The 22,095-nt window shown below is 47.3% G+C and overlaps 1 protein-coding gene across 8 annotated transcripts in view; it reads left to right on the top strand.

The window, feature by feature from the left end:
* The window catches only part of phldb1 (pleckstrin homology like domain family B member 1), an 88,456-nt gene that overhangs the window by 52,314 nt on the left and 14,047 nt on the right, over positions 1 to 22,095 (top strand). For 5 of the 8 annotated variants that reach the window (XM_023961247.1, XM_023961249.1, XM_023961245.1 and 2 more), the window contains 8 exons: positions 10,819 to 11,106; positions 11,435 to 11,581; positions 13,995 to 14,132; positions 15,229 to 15,357; positions 16,285 to 16,440; positions 18,422 to 18,532; positions 18,597 to 18,689; positions 21,784 to 21,942. In XM_023961247.1, the coding sequence (XP_023817015.1) occupies positions 10,819 to 11,106; positions 11,435 to 11,581; positions 13,995 to 14,132; positions 15,229 to 15,357; positions 16,285 to 16,440; positions 18,422 to 18,532; positions 18,597 to 18,689; positions 21,784 to 21,942 (1,221 nt within the window). The remainder of the gene's footprint in view (positions 1 to 10,818; positions 11,107 to 11,434; positions 11,582 to 13,994; positions 14,133 to 15,228; positions 15,358 to 16,284; positions 16,441 to 18,421; positions 18,533 to 18,596; positions 18,690 to 21,783; positions 21,943 to 22,095) is intronic. The other 3 variants (XM_023961248.1, XM_023961250.1, XM_023961246.1) reach the window with 2 other exon arrangements.

The raw sequence follows: 22,095 nt of genomic DNA, 5'->3' as shown, positions 1-22,095 counted from the left end.
TGCGTTCTAAACAAGCGGGAGACTTCTTAAGGAACTCTTAGGACTAACAAGGAGTTACAGTAATCCAGCCTCGACGTAACAAATGCATGGATGAGTTTTTCTGCATCACTCTTAGAAAGTAGATTTCTGATCTTAGCAATATTCCGAAGGTGAAAAAAGGCAGTTCTACACGCCTGAGACATGTGAGTAAATGATAAATCCTGGTCAAATAAAACCCCAAGGCTTCTAACTGTGGAATTGGGGGCTATACTTACGACATCCAGGGAGACTATTTGATCAGACAGAGCATCTCTGAGGTTTTTAGGACCTAGTATAATGACCTCAGTTTTTTCTGGGTTCAAGAGGAGGTAATTAATTGTCATCCAGGTCTTGATGTCTCTGATGCAGGCGTTCAGTTTCTCTACATCGTCATTCTGGTCAGGTTTAATAGATAAATACAACTGCGTATCGTCGGCATAACAATGAAAATTAATGCTGTGTTTCCTGATTATGTTTCCTAAGGGAAGCATGTAGATCATAAACAGGATGGGTCCTAAAACTGAGCCCTGTGGGACTCCATAGTTAACTCGAATGAATTGAGAGGAATGTCCATTTACATTAACGAACTGATATCTATCGGACAGATAGGATTTAAACCACTGGAGGGCAGATCCTCTGATCCCTATGTCCTGCTCTAATCTATGGAGTAGAATACTGTGGTCGATAATGTCAAAGGCTGCACTGAGGTCTAACAGGACCAGAATAGAAAGTAGTCCCTTTTCTGAGGCCAATAACAAGTCATTAGAGACTCTTAACTAGTGCAGTTTCCGTGCTGTGGTGAGGTCTAAACCCCGACTGAAAGTCTTCAAAGTGGCTGTTGTCCTGTATGTGGCAGGAAAGCTGCTTAACTACAACTCTTTCTAGGATTTTAGAAATAAAGGGCAGGTTTGATATCAGTCTGTAGTTGGCCAGAGTAGAGGTAAGATCGGGCCTAAAAATTCCAGCCCAACCCGACACAGGCCCGCGGGCATTAAAGCCCAACCCAGCCCGACCAATTAATTTGATTTGCAGGCCTGAGCCCGAAGCAAACCCGAAATTTCAATTTATCCCATAGTATTTTTGGCAGAAAACCAGAAGAGGTTTAATAACTGCATATTTAAAAGACTGTGGCATGTGACCCATTTCCAGAGAGGTATTTATTATCATTAATATGGATTCATTAATTAGGGGAATTTTTTCTTTAACCCTTGTGCTATCCTATGGGATCAAGATGACCATTGACGTGTTAACCCTACCATGACAAAGGTGGATAAAGGTGGAAAGATTTCATGTAATCCATGGACACCAGTGAAGATCACAAATCATTGAAGAAAAAAGGTTCAGAGCACTGTCTAGTGGGTCTAGATGACCCCACTCCCAATGTTAAAGTGCCTAGGATAGAACAAGGGTTATAAGTGGTTTGATGCATATTTGCCTCAATAGGTATTAAGGAGTTAAAAAAAAGATTAGTGGTCAGAACCAGATCCAGAGTTGAGGATTTGGAGGACGTAATGATTGATGCTATTTCCACTTGGTCCACAGCAGTGAAGCAGTCTAATGTTACAGAGGTTTCTATGGATGCCTCCACTTCCACCGCTTCAGCCTGTTCTGGGCTGATAGTAGGAATAACTTGATTTAACTTCTGTCTAATATTTGAGATTTTACTATCGAAAAATGTAAGAAAATCATCAGAGCTGAGAGAAACAGGAACATGTGGTTCTACTGAGCTCTGACTGCGAGTTAATCTAGCAATAGACCTAAAAAGAAATCTTGGATTATTTCCATTCTCTGATATTAAGGTTGAATAGTACTGGCTTCTAGCTCTACGCAGAGCTTTTTTATAATTTAATAGCCTATGTTTCCAGGTAAGGCTGCACGGTGGCGCAGTGGTTAGCGCTCTTGCCTCACAGCAAGAAGGCCTCCGGTTCAAGTCCCGGCTGGGGGACGTGAAAAACTACATCAACGGGGGACCTTTCTGTGCGGAGTTTGCGTGTTCTCCCCGTGCATGCGTGGGTTTTCTCCGGGGTCTCTGGCTTCCTCCCACCATCCAAAAACATGCTTCATAGGTTAATTGCCCAATCTAAATTGTCCCTAGGTGTGAGTTTGAGAGTGAATGGGTGTGTGTTTGTGGACATTCTACCCTGCGACAGACTGGCGACATGTCCAGGTTGTCCCCTGCCTTCGCCCAAAAAGTGGCCGGGATAGGCTCCGGCAGCCCCGTGACCCCGAAAGGGAAAAACGATTAAGAAAATGAATGAATGAATGAATGTTTCCAGGTATTCAGAGACTGCTCTGAACCGGAGCGGCGCCATTCTCTTTCCAATTTACGGGTTTCTTGTTTAAGAGAACGAGTTTCAGCGTTAAACCACGGTGCTACTCGGTTTTGTCTGACGAACTTAGGTTTCAGGGGAGCAACAACATCAAGTGTACTCCTGAGGGCTTGAAAGTAATGTAATCATCATTAACAAACTGGTCATTTATACTACGACTGATGCTATGGGAGCTGGACTCAGAGTATTTGCTCAGAATATCACTAAGTACTGGCTGAACTGTGTGTTTAAACTCAGACACAGAATGATCAGATAAGGTTCTTCTAAGCCAGGGGTTTCAAACTTATTTTGGTTCGGGGGCCGCATTCAAAGCGTCTGATCCCAAGTGGGCCGGACCAGTAATATAAAAGCAAGAAATGTTTTTATTTATTTTTTTTTTTTTAACTCAGTTGGAAAAAAGGCCTCAGCCAACATGATAGCCTAATCACTTATTATTACACATCCATTCACAGAGGCCAATGGATGTAAAATAAAATGCATTTCACTTAAAAAAATTGGTTTATTTAATTTTATTCCGACTGAATATTTTACATCTGACACTGAATCAATCCTTATAATAAACTCAAGAGGGGCTACGGGAAAAAAAATAAAACACCTGCCTAAAATGTAAATGTGCAAATCAATGAATAATTAAACTAAATTAAACTTGCAAACATTTGTGAACATAACAAGAATTTGGAGTTAACCTCCTTTCTCTCCTGAAACTTCAGCCAGCCATCAATATCAGGATTCAGATCCTGTGCAGAAAGATATTTACGGTCATTCAAGTGTGCAAAACACAATGAAATGTCCAAGAATCTTTTCCTGGTTTCTGCCTGAATTTTGTGGTAACACCTGACTTCTTCCTGACCTTTGATGGGACGCCATCAGTGACCAGACTGACATCACATGACCAGTTCATTCCAAAATAGTCTGGCACAGTAAATAGAGAGCTGACTATGTCATCAGCTGTTGTTGTGTCCAACAACTCAAGAAACTCCGCTATGACGCTATGACGGTCTCTTCAGCACCTCTAAGAAATATGCACAGTTGTGCAATATCTGTATCGGTGCTTACATTAATAGTGACCAAAAATGCATTTAATAACTGGATTCCTTAATATGTCGCCCAAGTCTCCTCAGAGATGTTGTATCTGTTATCATAACCCTTGACAGACTCATGTTGGCAAAGGTCGACTGCTTTTTGGGAACAAGACTTCTGGAGCCTTCAGCATTTTTCAATAAGTTCAGCATCTGAAAATGGATTGGATGTTTGCTCCAACTTGTCTGCAATCAGGTGTCCATCACTGCTCCATCAGTGACGTCACGGCTGCAGTAAATGCAGACGGTTGTTTTTTCAGTCCAGCTTTTAGTTGGTAAATCCTCTCTTATCTTAACTGCAACTGGTGAAACTTTCTCATTGTCTCATAGTGGTGGTGAATGTTATATTCTTTGAGCACTGCTACCTGTTGATGACATATGCAGGTTTTGCATTCAACTCCGTAAACAAATAAAACTTTGTCCATTTTTCCTGGAAAGCTCAGCACTCCACTTCAACCCTTTTTTTCTTTTTGACAACATTTTGGTCCTTAGGGTGTCAGTTCTGATCATTCTTATAACAATGTAACAGCAGTGGGGCTTACGGGGAACCAAACTACATCTTACTCAGACACAGAGCTGTTAGGTTTCACTTTTGGCAGGTGCAGAGATATGCTGTTTCACCTGTTTTGCTTTTCCTTTGCTCCCGCTAGTAGCGGAATTGCGCATTTCGGTTATTTATTTAAAAAATCATAACTCGCCACAGGAATGGACTAGAAACGTGCTTGTTTTTTAAACATCCTTATAATTTTTACTCTTCATGACTGTGCCGGATTGAACCATCTGGCAGTGGGCCGTATGTTTGACACCCCTGTTCTAGGCCATGGGTGCCCAAAGAAGGGCCAGCGGGCCAAATTTGGCCCACCAAGTCATACCTGTAGAGGCCGCGGAGTGTTTAGTTAAAACCGCTTAACCTTTCCCATTCATTCATGGAGTGACAACGGCAGTAGCAAACGGATAAGAGGCATTTTAAAGAAATATGGGGGGAGGATTGTTTTTCTCCAGAACTCCCTTGTCAGGCTCTTCGTGTTTTTTGTAAGCAGTCCATGGCTGTACTTAAATAGTACAATACATGCCGCCACTACGAGACTAAACACGCCGTTTTCTCCAAACACAAAGGTGAGGCGCAACAGACAAATTCTAGAGAGTTCCAATCTAAACTTCTGTCACAGAAAGCCACCCTCACCTGCCACCTGCAGCACAGGACAGCGGCACATTTGCCTGCTACGAAAGTTCGGCGTTAATTGACGAGAATGGGCGATCGAGAGAGATTCACAGAAAAATGTTGCTAACTTTTTAGGCTCACTATTGCATGTTACATTAAAAAGTACCAAATACAAATAAATAAACTAAACTATATTCTCTGCTTTTATTTCATGATATGCAAAAAATTATTGTTGATCCCGGACCGGGATCACATTTAGGCCCTTTGAGCAAAAAAGTTTGGTCACCCCTGAACGGCGCCAGTAGCATGTTCTAATGTAAACTGGAAGGTAATCAGAAAGTGATCAGAAATGATGGGGTTAAGAGGAAGGACACTCAGCTGGCTAATCTCTATACTATGAGTTAAAACAAGGTCCAGGGTGTGCTTATGACAGCAGCCGCGGTTACATGCGCAAAATATCTTGATCGGATCAATCATGTAAATGTATGTAAAATGTATGTATGTAAATGCATGTAAACAATGTTTACAGCAGCTCCGTAACATACGAGATGATCTTCTAAACGTGCTTTTGTTAATGTTATAGTTATTATGAAGAACCTGTTCGCTCATCATTTTATTTTTAATCTGTGTGGTCAGTGCTTTCTTCGTGGCAGAACGAAGCCGGACGAAGGGTTAGCTGAAGGCTAACACGCGCTAACAACAACATTTAGCCTGGATGAACACAAAATCCATGCGGGAACGCTGCAATCTGCATCCTGGCTGCACAAAAATATGTGGGAATAACATCAGCCTTTATTTTGTCGGGACACAACTGGAAACACAAATCCAGGTGATTGTTTGAACGGTTTCTAAGGACTGAGCGACAATTCTGCTTTGAAAAGCTCACACACCGCCCCAAAGCCGCTGTGTGAGCTGGAAGTCCGAGCTCTGCCCGGAGACTGGAGACATGGTTGTCCTGAATTCGGCTGCTTGTTCACATAGAGTGCGGGACAGATGGCAGTCCGAAGCCTCCCACACGTAACAAAGCATCCTCCCCTCCCCTCAAACACAAAGCTATAAGTCCGGCTGCTCTGCTCAGACAGACGCGGTTCGCTCCATCCACCGGCAGCCGCGGTGGGCTCGATGGGCTTGAAACCGGTAATTCTAAGGTAAACATAACAACAACAAGGATCATAGATGCATAGAATTTAATAGGATAATACTAACACTTTAACTAAACTGACTAAACTAAACGGACATCCCTGCCCTTAGACTCTCCTTCTCGGGAAGGAAAAACTCCTAAAAAAAAAACGGAATCCGGGACGGAGGATCGTGGGGGAGGATCATAAAAAGTTCCTCCCATGAGGGAGGTTGCTTTACATTTGTCCACAGCTCGTCTGTTGCTACATTCTGACCGTATAGATCACACGACCACCGGCTACGGTGGCCGTTGTGGTCCAGTTGTTCCGCTTTGAGAAGGGATTGTATTCAGCCCGAGGAATCTCACAGCAAACCAAAGCTCAGTCCGATTGGAAATGAACCGAGACCACCTCCAGAGATGGGCCCGAAAGCGGTTCCTGATCCCTGAGCAGGGTCCCCTTGCGTGTATCCAGACCAAAGATTTGTTGTGGATTATTGGGGGAAAAGAACTCTGGTTCACTTTCAGTGAACCCAATGTGTCCAGTCTGAATCCTCCCTTAGTTATTAGCAAAGACTTGTTGGTTTCATCGGCTGCTGCTTCACAGCAAACATCCAAGTCTTTCTTCAGTCTCCTTCAGACGGTGACGTCTACCAACAAGTTCTGTCCTCTAGAGTCTAGAGTCTATAATGCTGTTCCATGAATGGGATCACATCTGCACCATCTTACAATCCTGTGCAGAAACGGCTGGTCAACATGTGCCGTTTGCAGCTGACGAGCTCAGATGGATCTTTGAACACCGAGGAGACTCCTCTCTGTTCGGAGGAAGAGGCCATCCCCGAACAACCCCTGAAAGGTCAAAGACACCGTGGAGGTTGGAGTCGGTGGATGACGTCTGTTTGTTTGTGATGCTTAGAGGGTCAAACATGTGACCCAGTTTACAGTACTTGCATGTCTGTGGTTAGAGACTCGTGAAGGAGCAGAACGTTTCAGAGATGTGTGTGCGAGGCCTCCACCTACAGAACCAGGGAACAGGATGCAGCGGATGGTGAGCGCACAGAAGGTGGGAGTTTCAGAGAGGATCTAGTGTTGGTGTTTGAGCTGCTGGACTGGTGAAGGGCGGGACTGCTGCTGCTGCTGCTGCTGCACGAGGACGCTCTGTGCTGCTGCAGGGTCCGCTGCCATGGCAACGGCTGCACGTGTCGTTTCTGGACCAAGCACAAGCGTGAATTCATCACCAGCAGACCTCTCTGGAAAATCCACTCAGTCTTTCCGTCTTCTGGAATGACTGGAAACATTTCCAGGAAAACCAAGATTTTTTTCACTCCTTTTGGATGTTCTTGGAGTTTTTTGGGTTCCTGTCTGGTCCAGTCAGTCTTTTCTGCGGGGCTGATGTTGATCTTTGAATCTGCTCAAAATAGAAGAACTGCACCACCTGGTGGTCACAGCAGAAAGCTGCATGTAAAATAGTTTTTATGGAAAATAATCTTCTAATTTCTCTGCTGGAAAACATCATGAGGTTCTGCCAGAAAGACCTGGGGCGCCTTCCTGTAGCCAACTGTGGTCAGATATCAGCTGAGAAATCAGATCACTTTTATCATGTGGAGCAGAGCTGCTGTGCGACTCAATGTTGCCTCAGAAACCACGTGTTCCTCTGAGAAGGTCCAGACGGGAGCAGAACTGATCTGGGTTCCTGCTGGAAGGTTTGTAGGAAGGCAGCTGAGGGCGCCGTGGTTGCCTCACCAACCTAATCCCATTTTCTATCCTGGGATCTGCCCAAAAGATGTTGTTGCTCGGCAACAACATGGAGCTGGTTCCTCACAATGTTCCTGGAGAACCTGAGGTTTCTGCCTGCAGGACCCTAATTCTGTGCATGCAGAACTTCAGGTCCATGTCTGCAGAACCTCGAAACCTGGGATGCAGAGCTTCCACAGCTGTAGAACCGATAGACTGTACATGCAGAACCCCTGATCTACTGCTGCAGAACCTATAAACTTGGCATTCAGAACCTCTGGTCTAGTGTTGCAGAAGCTCAGAACTGTGAGTGCAGAACCTCATGTGCATGGCTACAGAACCTCAAGATTGTGCTTATGGAACGTTAAATATGCTCCTAAAAAACCTCAAGCCTGTGTTATACAGAACCTTAGAACATTTAGGCTAATCCCAACATGTTCCAGCAGAACCTTTGGTTGTCTTGACAGAATCTTCTACATCCAGAGATGCATCAGTCTTGAGGAAAACGTTTAGACTCTGCAGGAGTGACGGGCAGACCAGTGTGCTACATGACTCTGTCCAGAACCTTTAGCGGTTTTTGCGGGATGCAAACGCCATTGACAGAAGCAAAGACCATTCTTGTCGTCATCAGAACAAAATACTTTCAGGTTTCTGAGGGAGAATCCGGCAGAAGAGGAGCAGATCAGCACTAGCATCACCACCAGAGGGCGCCATCCTCCTGCTGCTGTGCAGGTTCCACTCCTCCCTGCTCAGTTTCTTTCTAGTCATTCAGAATTCATGGTTGAAGTGTGTCAGAGCCGGTTTGGGCTGTTTTCTCCTGACCTGGTCCGGTTCTGGTGCCAGCAGACGATCAGAAACGGTTTGGATCCTCAGGACTCTCAAACTGTGAACCACAGTAACATGACATAACTAAACATGTTTATGAACACTGAGAATGGAGGAGCCCAAGGATTCAGTCAGGGAGCTGCCAGGTGGGGGGGCTTTTCCTCAGGTGGGGGGGGCTTTTCCTCAGGTGGGGGGGCTTTTCCTCAGGTCACAATCACTCAGTCCAGTTCTCATACAGTCAATGTGGGAGACCCTCTCTCCATCCTCAGCCCACTGAGGATGGAGAGAGGGTCTCCCACATTGACTGTATGAGAACATCCATGGATCCATGCTGGAAGGGGGTGGGGGGGGGGGTCGGAGTTGATCTGAGTCGTTTCTATGGCAACCGCTCTCACCAATCAGGTGTGAACTTGTTGTCAGGCCACACCCACTTAAGCAGGTTCGGAGAATCTGTCAAATGGTTCGAATGCTCGATGTAACACCCGCCCACTTTTATCCAGGCCTCTGATTGGTCCGTTAGAACTTGAATTATCTTAGTGTTAAAAAGACGTCAGATCCAGAAGGGTTAGAATGACTGACAGCTGTTCATTTCTCTATAGACGGCCGTGGGATTTTGGCTTCTTGGAACCAGCGGGTACTTCCTGTTTGGAACACTAAGGGGGGAGGGGTCCCTCAGTCCAGTACACCCCCCCCCCCCCCCCCCCTGCTCTCACCCAGCTTCTCTGCAGGAGCTAAAGGAAGGAGATGGAAGTGAAACAGCGGGCCGTACCCCTTCTGGGAGTTGAACCCCTCCCCAAGAGGATCACAGTTTGAACATGAAAGCGATGTATTTTGCAGATGGGGGGGGTGAACATGCCTGCAGATTTGTAAAGAGGAAAGCTTTGTTGAATGTTCTTGTTGACTGTGATTATTCTCAGTGCTGGAGCTGCTCTGTTTACGCCTGTGACTTAGGTGAGGAAGAGGAGGGTGGCTGATCAAAGTTTGGGGGGGGGCACAAATAACTTTAGCGGGGATGAAAGAAAACAAATATAAAGAGGTTCTGGAGCATAAGGGAAGTAAAGACAAGGAGCTGTAATGAGGGTCGTGCAGCACTCTATGGTTTTGAGCTGGGGGGGGGGGGGGGGGGGGGGGGGGGGGGGAGGCAATGCGGACAAAAAAAACGAAAAGGATAAAGTACACTCCAACACGGATTTAGCAGACAGACGAGGGGAGCGTCTCTGCTGTAGTTAGTTCTATGAGGAGCTGAGAAACGGCTTCAGGCTTCAGCGGACAGAAGATCTGCAAACCAGCAGGACTTTGGCTCTGACAGGGTGAAGATGTGAGAGCAGCAGCCAGTTTTTCTGTTTCTGTTGGAACTCCAACATAGTCAGATGGAAGACGTCTCCTGATTGGCTCAGGACTGACGATGTTTCCCCCCCTGAGTGCTTCCAGAGGAGGATCAACCCACAGACCAGCTGTTATTCTGCTCTTTCATTCAAACTGGGACTATTACAGGGGGAGGTAACCATTCCACGGCAGCAGCGCCATTTGGCCGTTGCGTTCAACAATTTTGAACTATGGCGAAGACGGCGTGTCGCGTCAGCCAAACAGGAAATCAGCTTTGGGCAGGTGACCTATTCAATGACACGATCAGTGGGTGGAGTCCAAAACCGTGCAACCACACAAAATCTGAGTGTTCTCCTCCTGCACTTTGATATTTGTCTTATTTGCATTGAGACAGCATTGCATTGTTGCATTGTTGTAAATAAGATCAAAGAGATCCGGCTCCATGTATAAGTTAAAAACAGTTGGCAGTAGCTCCTCCCACTTATGCCTGGGCGTCAGGTTTATGGACACATGTTTGAAGGCAGCAGATGGGAATTTGTGGCGCTCATCGCGTTGGGCGTAAATGTAGCATCGGTCACATGTACAGGCTGTCCACGCCTGTGGAGGCGGTCACCAGCAGTGGCTGCAGGGGTGTCTGGCAGTGGCTTTGAGGCTCGTCCGTCTGCCTGAAGGACATCTTGAAAATGGAACGTACCATTTTCGGGCATGAAGTATTTGTAACAGCGATGTAAGTTAGGCGCTTATGACGTGCAGGGGATGCTGATGTATGGCGTCCTTAAACTCCATTCATTGGTAAGGTGCACATACAGGCTCCCATGTGACACATGATCAAATACAAAATCTGTTTGACACACGCCCGCGACCCCCCTTCACCCTTACGTGTTGTCTGAGTTCTGTCGTCCCTGTAGAAAGATCTGCATGAAGGTCTTTGTCCTGCGGGCTCCCAGGCGGTCTCTGACCTTGGTTCTGTGCAGACCACCTGCGTGTCCCATACAGGTGTGCTTATCTTTAGCCCGTACTCACCGCTAAGGGCAGCTGTTGTGACTCAGGCAGGACCCAGCTGCTGCTGTGAGGAGCAACAACTAACCAAACATTTGGTATGAGGCTCAGGCCACTTTAGTTTGAAGTCCTATGGTGGTCAGTGAAGGCAGGAACCATTACATATGTGTCTCTTAAGGGCTGTTGGAGCTCTGTCACGGCTCATGAAGGTTTGGGGTCTCTCTGCAGGAGCGCCAGCGCCTGGAGACCATCCTGAACCTCTGTGCAGAGTACAACAAAGGCGAGGCCGGCCCGCCGGACCCCCTGGGCTCAGCCGCGATGGGTTTCCCGGGCAGCCTGGTCGATGGTCTCGGGCGGAGGCCGTCTGTGGAGAACATCCTGGGAGGGGCGGTGCTCAGGCAGAGGGAGAGCGACGAGGAGAACCTGAAGGAGGAGTGCAGCAGCACGGAGAGCACCCATCAGGAGGTGAGGACATCTGCCAGCCCCGCAGCAGCTCTGCACAACGGAGCTCCACAGGTCAGAGGTCACGCCGCTGCCTGGAAGCCTGCATGCTGCTGACGGGCCTCCTCAGGAGGAGCCACATCCTGTTTGTGTCTGACTCCCCTCTTAAGGGCGGTATCTCCTGCAGATGTGCATGAAGCTGCTGCTGCTGTGAATGTCATTCATGCGCCGTACATCCACTGCTGCTGGACGTCCTTCTCTCTTCTCGGTTCTCATGTTCAGCAGGTGTTGAAAGATAAAAAACTCACCGTTTTGAAGTCCTGCTCGTCTGGTCTGCATGCACAGCATGCTGGGTAGTTTCATTCTGATCCTTCAAGTCACCAGACCGCTGTCCTTCCTGCAGCACGAGGACTCGTCCAATCTCGGCGGCAGCAGCCGCTCAGAACTGGCGTACCTAGAGGAGGAGAGGGTCTGCATTCTGGCCCGAATAGATGAGCTGAAGACTCGGCTCACTGAGCTGGAGCAGCAGCTCCAGGAGTCCAAACAAGAGGTGAGAGAAGATGAAGAGTCTGCTGTGAACCTCCCAGACTGAGACTGGAGACGGTTTATGCTGCCGTCTCCCCAGATGCAGTCCGTGCAGCAGATTTGTGTCTGCCATTTCTCTTTTTTATGTGCATTTAATTCTCTGCTGGACACGTATGGTGTCAATTCAGCGCCTAATGTATTGCGCATCAAAACGGTAAAATCACGAATCAAAACCCCAAATATGCAATCAAAATGCATAAATTGAGAACCAAAACCCACAACTAGCAACCAAAAGACATAACCCAAAGCACAATCATATTTCTCAGCTGCTGATTTGTTTCCTCGCCATCCTGAAATTGTCGTTTTGAGTTGCGCTTTTATTCTGAAATTGTCTTTTGAAAAAAATATGTGATTAATCCTAGTGACAATTCACGGGCAATTTTCTCAGGTTTGACATGACCGATCCTGACACTGTTGTAAAAAAACGTCTTTGTTTAATCCGTAAAAGTCCTGAAATGAGCCGGAAACCCCGCTAGCATTGAGCTAGCTAGCATGGAGTTAGCTAGCATGGCTAACACAGGAAAACACTGTTTACAATGAATGGTGATAGTTTTTCATGCAACATCTTACTTTCTAACATCTTTTTTCACTAGCAGCTACTGGTGGAGCTCCTCATCTGACTGTGCTGGCGTCCTCTGGTTACATAAAGTACACGTTTGATAGTGTAACCCTTCTGCTATCCTAGGCACTTAAACATTGGGATGTGGGTCATCTAGACCCACTAGACAGTGCTCTGAACCTTTTTTCTTCAATGATTTGTGATCTTCACTGGTGTCCATGGATTACATGAAATCTTTCCACCTTTATCCACCTTTGTCATGGTAGGGAGAACACGTCAATGTAAGGGGGGGGGGTCATCTAAGATACCACAAGGGTTACTATTGTAAAATATTTGAAAAACATGAAAAACTTACCAGTACCTCCTGAAACTGGTGTGTTGACGCAAGACTCAGTCATTCGGTAGCCAATGAGCTTCTGGATGTGGGGATGTCCCGCCTCCCCTCCCCTTGACTGACGTGTCGCTGATTTTACGTGTCGACAGGTTTTAGAATCAAAACCGGAAAAAAATAAAAGCCCAACTCAAAAAATAAAAGCGCGACTCAAAACGCCAATTTCAAAATAAAAGTGCAACTCAAAACGACGATTTCAGAATGGAGAGAAAACAAATTGGCAGATGAGAAATAGGATTGTGCTTTGGGTTATAGCTTTTGGTTGCTAATTTTGGGTTTTGGTTCTCAATTTATGCATTTTGATTCGCAGATTTACGGTTTTGATGCGCAATCCATTAGGCGCTGAATTGACACCATAGACATTTGTCCAAAAAGTGTTTATAATCCTAACGCTCCTCCCTCATGTGGGAGGAGCTACTGCCAAAGGTTTTTAGCCTCCTGGAAGCAGTGACTGTATATCTGAATATTTTATATACAATCAGTGCATGAAAGACATGGACGATGTTCAGAGATCAGGTTGATTTAATTGACAGAGCCCTACACAGCATCGGTGATCCCGTCTCCATGTCTGGGTTCATGTATCCTTCAGAGTCTCTCCCGGTGGTGAGCCTCACCGTCTGCTGCAGGAGCTGCATCTGAAAGACGGACGCTTTCAGCCGTACTTCTGTGTCTCTGTGACCCAGTTTGACGACCTGCTGTTGTCCCGCACTAGTCCGAGGATGAAAAACATTTACAACATATACAAAATAAGATGAACATTTTATTATTTTTTCTATGCCAGAATTTTTGCTACACCACCGCTAGACTGCAGCGCCATGCCTGACGCTGGAAATGCGCCGCCGGGCCTCTGATTGCGTCTGTACATGAACCTAACTTTGAAACTGGATTCCCCCCATGTGCTTATTGCATTTTGCGTTTTCACGTCCTTGTTTGGGCAAAATGTGAGGCCGTAGTAGACGTGTTGCCAGCTAAAGCAGGGACTCAATAACGCAGGGAAACTCTCTAAGCTCAGAGGGCTGCTGGTTCATCTGCTGAACCCAGACACAGCGACTAGCCTGACAACTTCTGGGTTTGTTTTTGAAATAAAGATAAACCAAGGCCTTTACCTGACACGAAAGTTATTCACACCTGCCATTGCAAGGACGTTAGCAATAACCGAGCCCTTTTTGGTTTTGTGCCCCAACGGTGAGATTTGCACAGCTTTGACATTTCCTACCAAGCCTCTTCCAACTGTAGGTGGTGGACATGCACTTGTAAACAGTAGACAAAGAAGTAGAAGCCCCTCCCTGCTTGTCCAGTGTGAAAACAGTGGACTAAATGCTTTTAAACTCGTGTCAAATACCCAGGGTGTACGTAGCTTCAGTCTGTCAAAAGCAAAACTTCATTGATATCTCTGTGTTCCTAATCCCCGTTGGGGTTGTTCTCCAGGCTGAGATGGAGCGTGCCTTGCTCCAGGGTGAGCGGCAGGCCGAGCTTGACCAGATGGAAGCAGAGACTGACATCATAAGTCAGCTGCAGCAGAAGCTGAATGAACTGGAGAGTGCCATCCAAAGGGAGAAAGACAAGGTAAAAGTCACTGCGCCACATCTTTAGAGGTTTGCTTAGAAGATGAGAGAACTTGTCCCGGTCTGTGGGTGCATCTGTATCTCCATCTGTATCTCCATCTGTATCTCCACCTGTATCCACACCTGTATCTGCACCTGTATCCGAACCTGTATCTGCACCTGTATCTCCACCTGAATCCACAGCTGTATCCACACCTGTATCCACACCTGGATCTCCATCTGCATCTCCACCTGTATATGCACCTGTATCTGCACCTGTATCTCCACCTGTATCCAAACCTTTATTTGCACCTTTATCCACACCTGTATCCACACCTGTATCCACACCTGTATCTGCACCTGTATATGCACCTGTATATGCACCTGTATCTGCACCTGTATCTCCACCTGTATCTCCACCTGTATCTCCACCTGTATCCAAACCTTTATCTGCACCTTTATCCACACCTGTATCCGCACCTGTATCTGCTCCTGTATATGCACCTGTGTCTGCACCTGGATCTGCACCTGTATCTGCACCTGGATCCGCACCTGTATCCACACCTGTATCTGCATTTGGACTGCACGGTTTAGACGGAGGGCTTCGTCTCTGTCTTCTACACGATTGTCCAGCATCCTTCAAGTCTCCCTCCAGAACCTGACCATGTGCTCCTCCTTCTGACTGTGAGGTCCAGCCCGACTGCCGCCTGTCTGCCTTCCCTAGATGGTGCGGTTTCTGGTTCCTAGTGTACCACAACACAGCTTCCTGTCGCACACCACAAGAAAAGTGCCATCTTCCTGCTGTCATTTCACTGAGACCCCCTTGATGCAGGCTGGACCTGCTTCAACCACAAAGGGAAATTCATAGCAGTGGAGCATCTGAAGGAGCTGTATTACACAAAAAGTATCTGCCGGGTCTTCTGGAGGTCAAAATGCTGGAATACAGACTATCATCTTGTAGCTGTAAACAGGAAAGATCTTTTTGTGTTTGAAAGATTTAGAGAATAAAACTGGCATCATCGACTGGTATGGGGGTCGGAGTGGCCTCTTGACATGCGATCATCATTTCATCTGCATGGACTTAAGGGCGTGTCTGTCTCCATCCTGTCTCCATTTAGGAAAGGGCCAAAGTTGAGGCCGAGCGTCGGGCCCTGCAGAGGCTCCAGGAAGGCTACGCTGAGCTCAGGAACCAGCTCCACAACTGTCCCGAGTCCCTGAGGGAGCAGCTGCAGGAACAGCTCAAAAGGGTAGGTCTTCAGCCACAAACCCCATCCATACCAGAGTTTGTTTGGGTTCTGTGGGTCAGCCTTGTTCTGTCTTCAGCTCCTCCTTCCTCTATGCTGGACCTGGCTTTACTTGTAGTAAAACTGTATTGTTGCTCTTCCAGCTTTTAGGAGGAGACGGGTTAAAAAAAAAAAAAACTCCTCAAACACGAGGAGGAAAACGGTTTTATTATATCTCAGGGTTAGTTTTTTAGGTCTCTTTTAAAAGTGTTGATGAAATCCAACACGTTCATGAAGAAACGTTTGGACTATTTTGTCCTCAGACAGGACTCCATCATCTGCAAACACCATGATTCTCAGTCACTCTTTGTATGGGTTGAACTCATTGACTGTGCACGAGACCTGGACTGAATGGCCCCTCCCCCCTGGCATTCCAAAGAGGAAGTGGCCATTAACTTCTGTAGAGAAAGGACTACCTGTTAATCAGAATGTTCCTGCTCTGATGCATTTTTCTTAGCGTCTTTACTAATCCTTTTTCTGTATACGTTTTTCAAGTCCTAAACTGACCAATCAGATGCCTCAATAGAAGTAGGCGGTCCCCACTGGCCCCATGTTGAATATCGAAATATTTGATTGACAAATTCCATGTAGCCCACTTTTGAGTGGTAGGGGTGTGGACTTTCAACAAGCTCACTCCTGATTGGCAAGAGTTGTTGCCATAGCGATGTTGACTCAGATCCATTTGGACCAATTTACTGATGATTTGTGGTACAACATGGTAGCGTCGTGAAAAAACTTTTTCTCTGAAGCTGAAAGTAAGGCATTTTCAATTGGTGACGTCAACCTCACTCAGTCCAGTTCTCATATACAGTCATGCTGGTATCTGTGTTTGTGGTGGATTCTGTAGCCGTCAAAGTGGGTGTAACCCGCCCTGCTGTGCTGCTCTGTCAGGACGGAGAGCTGCTGGAAGCGGGAACAAAGAAGTTTGAGGACCTGGAGTTCCAGCAGCTGGAGAGGGAGAGCAGCTTGGAGGAGGAGCGGGAGACCATGAGTCAACAGCTGCTTCAGGAGCGAGCCGAGTACCAGAGAGGCGTGGCCAAACGGAAGGTGAGCAGACTCCGCCCTATGGAAAAGCTAGAGACCACAACTCAAATATACCTGGTGGCTTTACCTGTCTTCTGCAGGTGGGGATGTACAGAGCCTTGTGAAAGTATTCAGCCCTTTGAACTTTTCAACCTTTTGCCACATTCCAGTCTGCAAACATAAAGATATAAAACTGTAGTTTTCTGTGAAGAACCAACAACAAGTTGGACACAATCGTTAAGTGGAACCACATTTATTGGATATTTCAAACTCCTTTAACAAATAAAAAACTGAAACATTGGCTGTGCAAAATGATAGTTCCTTTCCTTTCCATCCTTTCCATCTGCAAACTCTCTCCAGATGTTCAGTGAGGATCTCTGAATGATCCAAAGTTGACCTGAATGGTTAATGATAATAGAACCACCAGGATGTCATCAAGTCTCCGTAGAAATGCTGCTGCTCTGTGATCGTCTCAGAGGTCCGTTTGAAGCGCAGAGAGCATGAAGAACAAGGAACCCCAGGCATGTCTGAGATTCTGTTGTGGAGACGTTTAGAGCCAGATTTGGATACAAAAAGATTTCCAAGCTTTAAACATCCCAAGGAGAACCGTGCAAGTTATAATACTGAAATGTAAGGAGCATCAGACCCCTGCAGATCTACAAAGACCCGTCCGTCCGTCTAAACTTTCAGCTCAAACAAGGAGAAGACGATCAGAGATGCAGCCCAGAGGCCCATGATCTACAGCTGAGGTGGAGTGTCTGTCCATAGGACAGCAATCAGTCGTATACTGCACAGATCTGGCCTTTATGGAGGAGTAGCAAGAAGGAAGCCATTTCTTAAAGATATCCATAGAAAGTGTAGTTTAAAGTTACCCACAAGCCACCTGGGAGACACACCAAACATGTGGAAGGAGGAGCTCTGGTCAGATGAAACCAAAATCCAACTTTTTGGGAACGATGCAAAACGTTCTGTTTGGCGTAAAGCAACGCAGCTCATCACCCTGAACACACCATCCCCACTGTCAAACAAGGTGGTGGCAGCATCATGGTTTGGGCCTGCTTTTCTTCAGCAGGGACAGGGAGGATGGGAAGATTGATGGGAAGATGGAAGGAACTACATACAGTAGCATTTTGGAAGAAAACCTGATGGAGTCTGCAAAAGACCTGAGACTGGGACGGAGACTTTTCTTCTAACAAGACGACGATCCAAAACATAAAGAAAATCTACGGGGAAGGATTCACAGAGAAACACATCCAGTGTTAGAGTCCAGACCTGAATCCATAGAGAATCTGTGGACAGAACTGAAACTGCTGTTCACAAACGCTCTCCATCCAAACTCACTGAGCTCCAGCTGTTTTAAGGAGGAATGTTCAAAACTGAAGGGGGCAAACCCCAGGAGACTCACAGCAGGAGGTGGAGCTACGAAGTATTCACCTAAGGGGGCTGAATCATTTTGCACGCCCAATATTTCAGTTATTTATTTGATAAACGAGTTTGAAATATCCAATAAATGTGGTTCCACTTCACGATTGTGTCCCACTTGTTGTTGGTTCTTCACCAAAACTTACAGTTTTATATCTTTGTTTGCAGACTGAAATGTGGCAAAAGGTTTAAGGGGGGCAAATACTTTAACAAGGCACTGTATATATAATAAATATACTAATTTTTAAAAGACAATAACATCCTTAAATAAGCCTAATATGTGGGGGGGTGGGGGCTCCATCTGCTCTGGATGAATTTAATCAGCATCTTTAGAAAATATTTTACAAAAGGAGGCAGAAGTGGCGTCTTTTAAGGGTATAGCAAAGGGGGAGGATCAGGGGGTTCTTTATTAGAGAGCAGTGTGCTAGCTTCCTCACCGGCTTTTATTTTGAAAAACAAGACCTGGACTGAGTGTCCAGATGAGAGTCTGCACTCCTAATCTGAGAGACAAAGACTTTCTGACCGTAGCACAGCTTTCAGCCCGGATGAGTAGAGGTGGTCCCAGCGTCTGCTGTGTCTGCAGGAGAGGGCGTCCGCCCTGCAGAAGCAGGCCGAGCAGCTGGGCCTGCAGGCGTCTCAGGAGCGCCAGCGGCTGGCCACCGACAGGACGCTCACGCTGCAGATGCTGCAGAAGGTCTGCACTCGCCCAAAAGCTTCCCTGGTGGAGAAGTGCTGGTTCTGAAATGCCTGTTCTGCAGGAGAAGGAGAGGCTGGCGGCGCTGGAGAGGAGCTACAGCAGTCTGTCAGGGGGGAGGAGCTTCTCCAGGTCCTCCTCCTCCGCCTTAAGGGAGGTGAGTGCATCCTCTCTGAAACCTGCGCCGGTTCCTGAAGCTCATTGCACTTTAGAATCGGAACCAAACTGACCAGCTAGTTTACTGCAGGTTAAAGGCCCGTACACACCGGGACGAATATTCGCCAGGCGTTATTCGCCAGCGTTTTTCGCCACGTTTTTTGTGTTCACACCCAGGCGATTTTCGCTGACGATGAGACGAGTGAACATGCAATTTCATTCCCTGACATTAGATGGCGCTTAATGTAAACAGAAATACTCCTGTACACAAGGTGGCGCTGCGCAACTTTACGCTTCTTAAAGTCACTTTTCACTCAGAAGAAGAGAGCAAGTATTTACACGCTTGTCAGAATCAAACAAAGAAAACATGAATATTTCAAGCACCAGTAGCTCCAACTGGTGCTTGGTTCGGGGATATTTTAGAATGTCCGTCATTATTTCTTTGCGGCAGTGTAGACGCTACTTGGCATCTATCTTCTTCGCTGGTATGTGTGCTCAGCAGGGCAGTTTTGTGTTTGAGCGCCCCCAAGTTGTGTTTTACTGTAACTTCAGAAGCTCCAGACACGTGTGCAAAAGCGCCATTCTCATTGGTCGAATAGATTTCGACGCGACGTGTCAAACCAAAAAAGCGAACCCGAGGCGTTTTTTAAAAAGTGACGCTTTGACGCGTGGCGTTTTTTCGCGTCGGTGTGCACACTCACATTGGTGCCCTTTGTTTAGTCAAGAGGCGTTAAACGTCGGCGAAAATCGCCGGCGAAATTCGTCCCGGTGTGAACGGGCCTTAACCCGTGAACACAGAAGCTCATGCTCCAGTGTTGGCATTCCTCAACGATTGTGACTCGGTCAAAGAGAATCAGCTGATCACATCAATGGCATGTTATTGGGTGACGACATCTACCGTGTTGAAATAACCTCTCTGTTCAGAAGCCCCGCCTACCCCAGCTCCGCCCCCTAAGGGAACTGCACAGACCTTCAGAGTGTCGCCTGAATTCTTCCATTCCTCCTCATCTCTCTGTCTCTACAGCTCCTAAGTGTGAGATGAGCTAACAGGAGACTCCGTAAGAACTACAAATGTGAGACGAGGACTACAAGCAGAGCATTTCCTGTGTGCAGACGTGTAACCCTGCACATCATAAATCTCCATCTAAAATGCTAGAAAGCTGGATTCACATCCGCTCAGTGTCTCGGAAAAGACGCTCCTGTGTTTCCTCCACCAGAGAAAGGATGAAGGAGGCACCGGTCCTCCCTCCTCTTCAAATGAAACACGTCCGGGTCAAAAGGTTCTCACTTCTCAGAAGAAGGGCGTGGCTAGACCCCCCTCTGTCTGCTGACCCACATCATGTGTGCTAAGCGTCTGACCTGGGTTTGCAGGTCCCTGAAAGCCGTCCTCAGTCTGAATCCTAAAGACCCGCTCTGATCACATTGGTGGGTTTTTGTGTTTTTAACGTCTTCCTGTAATCATAGTTGAAAGACCACTGGGGACACTTTCACTGTAGATCATCAGGTGATCTGAGTGGGTCCTTAAGTCTGGTTGCCATGACAACATTCTTATTGGTTGCCAGAAACGTGTTAGCAGATGATACTGATTATTGTTGGATTTAAATAACTTTTATCTTGACAAACTTTGGGATAAAGTTCTGACAGCAGGTCAGCTGGTCCTCTGTGACTGTGTTTGCTTTGCTTCCTCTTACCTCTTCCTCCTTCTCCTCTTTTTACGTTTTCCCTACTTCCTCCTCCTCCCTCCACCTCCTCTTCCTCCTTTGCCTTCCTCCTTCCTCCTCCTCCCTCTTCCCCCTCCTCCTTTTACCTCTTCCCTTCTCTTCCCCCTCCTCCTCTTTTTACGTCTTCCCTCCTTCCTCCTTCTCCCTCCACCTCCTCTTCCTCCTTTGCCTTCCTCCTCCTCCTTCCTCCTCCTCCCTCCTCCCCCTCCTCTTTTTACATGTTCCCTCCACCTCCTCTTCCTCCTCCTCCCTCCTCCTTCTACCTCTTCCTCCTCTTTTTACGTCTTCCTTCCTTCCTCCTCCTCCCTCCACCTCCTCTTCCTCCTTTGCCGTACTCCTCCTTCTTCCTCCTTCTCCTCCCTCCTGCTCTTCCTCCTCCTTCTACCTCTTCCTCCTCCTCTTTTTACGTCTTCCCTCCTTCCTCCTCCTCCCTCCACCTCCTCTTCCTCCTCCCTCTTCCTCCTTCTCCTTCCTCCTCCTCTTTTTGTCTTTCCTCCTCCTCCCTTCATCCTCTTCCTCCATTTCCTTCCTCCTCCCTCCTTCGTCCTCTTTTTACGTCTTCCCTCCTTCCTCCTTCTCCCTCCATCTCCTCTTTTTACATGTTCCCTCCACCTCCTCTTCCTCCTCCTCCCTCCTCCTTCTACCTCTTCCTCCTCTTTTTACGTCTTCCTTCCTTCCTCCTCCTCCCTCCACCTCCTCTTCCTCCTTTGCCGTACTCCTCCCTCTTCCTCCTTCTCCTCCCTCCTGCTCTTCCTCCTCCTCCTACCCCTTCCTCCTCCTCCTCTTTTTATGTCTTTCCTCCTCCTCCCTCCTCCTCTTCCTCCACCTCCTCCCTCCTCCTTCTACCTCTTCCTCCTCTTTTTACATCTTCCCTTTTTATACCTCCTCCCTCCACCTTGTGTTCCTCCTCCCTCTTACTCTTTCTCCTCCCTCCTCCTCTTCCTCCTCTTTCCTCCTCCCTCCTCCTTCTACCTCTTCCTCCTCCTCCTATTTTTACGTCTTCCCTCCTTCCTCCTCCTCCCTCCACCTCCGTCTTCCTCCTTCTCCTTCCTCCTCCTCTTTTTATGTCTTTCCTCCTCCTCCCTCCATCCTCCTCCTCTTCCTCCATCTCCTTCCTCCTCCTTCCTCCTCTTTTTACGTCTTCCCTCCTTCCTCCTCGTCCCTCCAACTCCTCTTCCCTCTTCCTCCTTCTCCTTCCTACTCCTTCCTCCTCCTCTTCTTCCTCCTCCTCCTCTTTTTATGTCCTTCCTCCTCCTCTTCCTCCAACTCCTTCCTCCTCCCTCCTTCCTCCTCCTCTTTTTACGTCTTCCCTCCTTCCTACTTCATCCTCCTCCTCTTCCTCCTCCCTCTTCCCTCCTCCTCTTCTCTATGAAGGAGTATGTGACAGTGGGCCAGCTCAGTCAGATGTTCAGGATGCCAAAAGTGGAGTCGTCCCCCACCTCCCCCACTTGCCAGCCTCTGCGGCCTGCAGCAGGTGGCCCCGCCCCCTCCTTCCTCCTCTCTGCAGGCTCCTCCCCTTCTCTGTCTGTGGAGGTGTGTCCTTCTCCTCCTCATTAGAGCTGCAGACCTCTGTTCAGTTAAGGCTGCGTTAGGAGAAAGATGAAGCGCCTCTCAGTCAAACGTTTCTTCTTCTGCTGTGACTCCTTAACCTACTTTCCTCCCTTTGCTCCTTTTCCTCCTCTCTGC

Source organism: Oryzias latipes, chromosome 13 (genome assembly GCF_002234675.1).
Source record: "Oryzias latipes chromosome 13, ASM223467v1".
Lineage (NCBI taxonomy): Eukaryota > Metazoa > Chordata > Actinopteri > Beloniformes > Adrianichthyidae > Oryzias > Oryzias latipes.
Note: the sequence above shows the minus strand (reverse complement) of the source record. Positions and strands in the feature narration are given on the sequence as shown.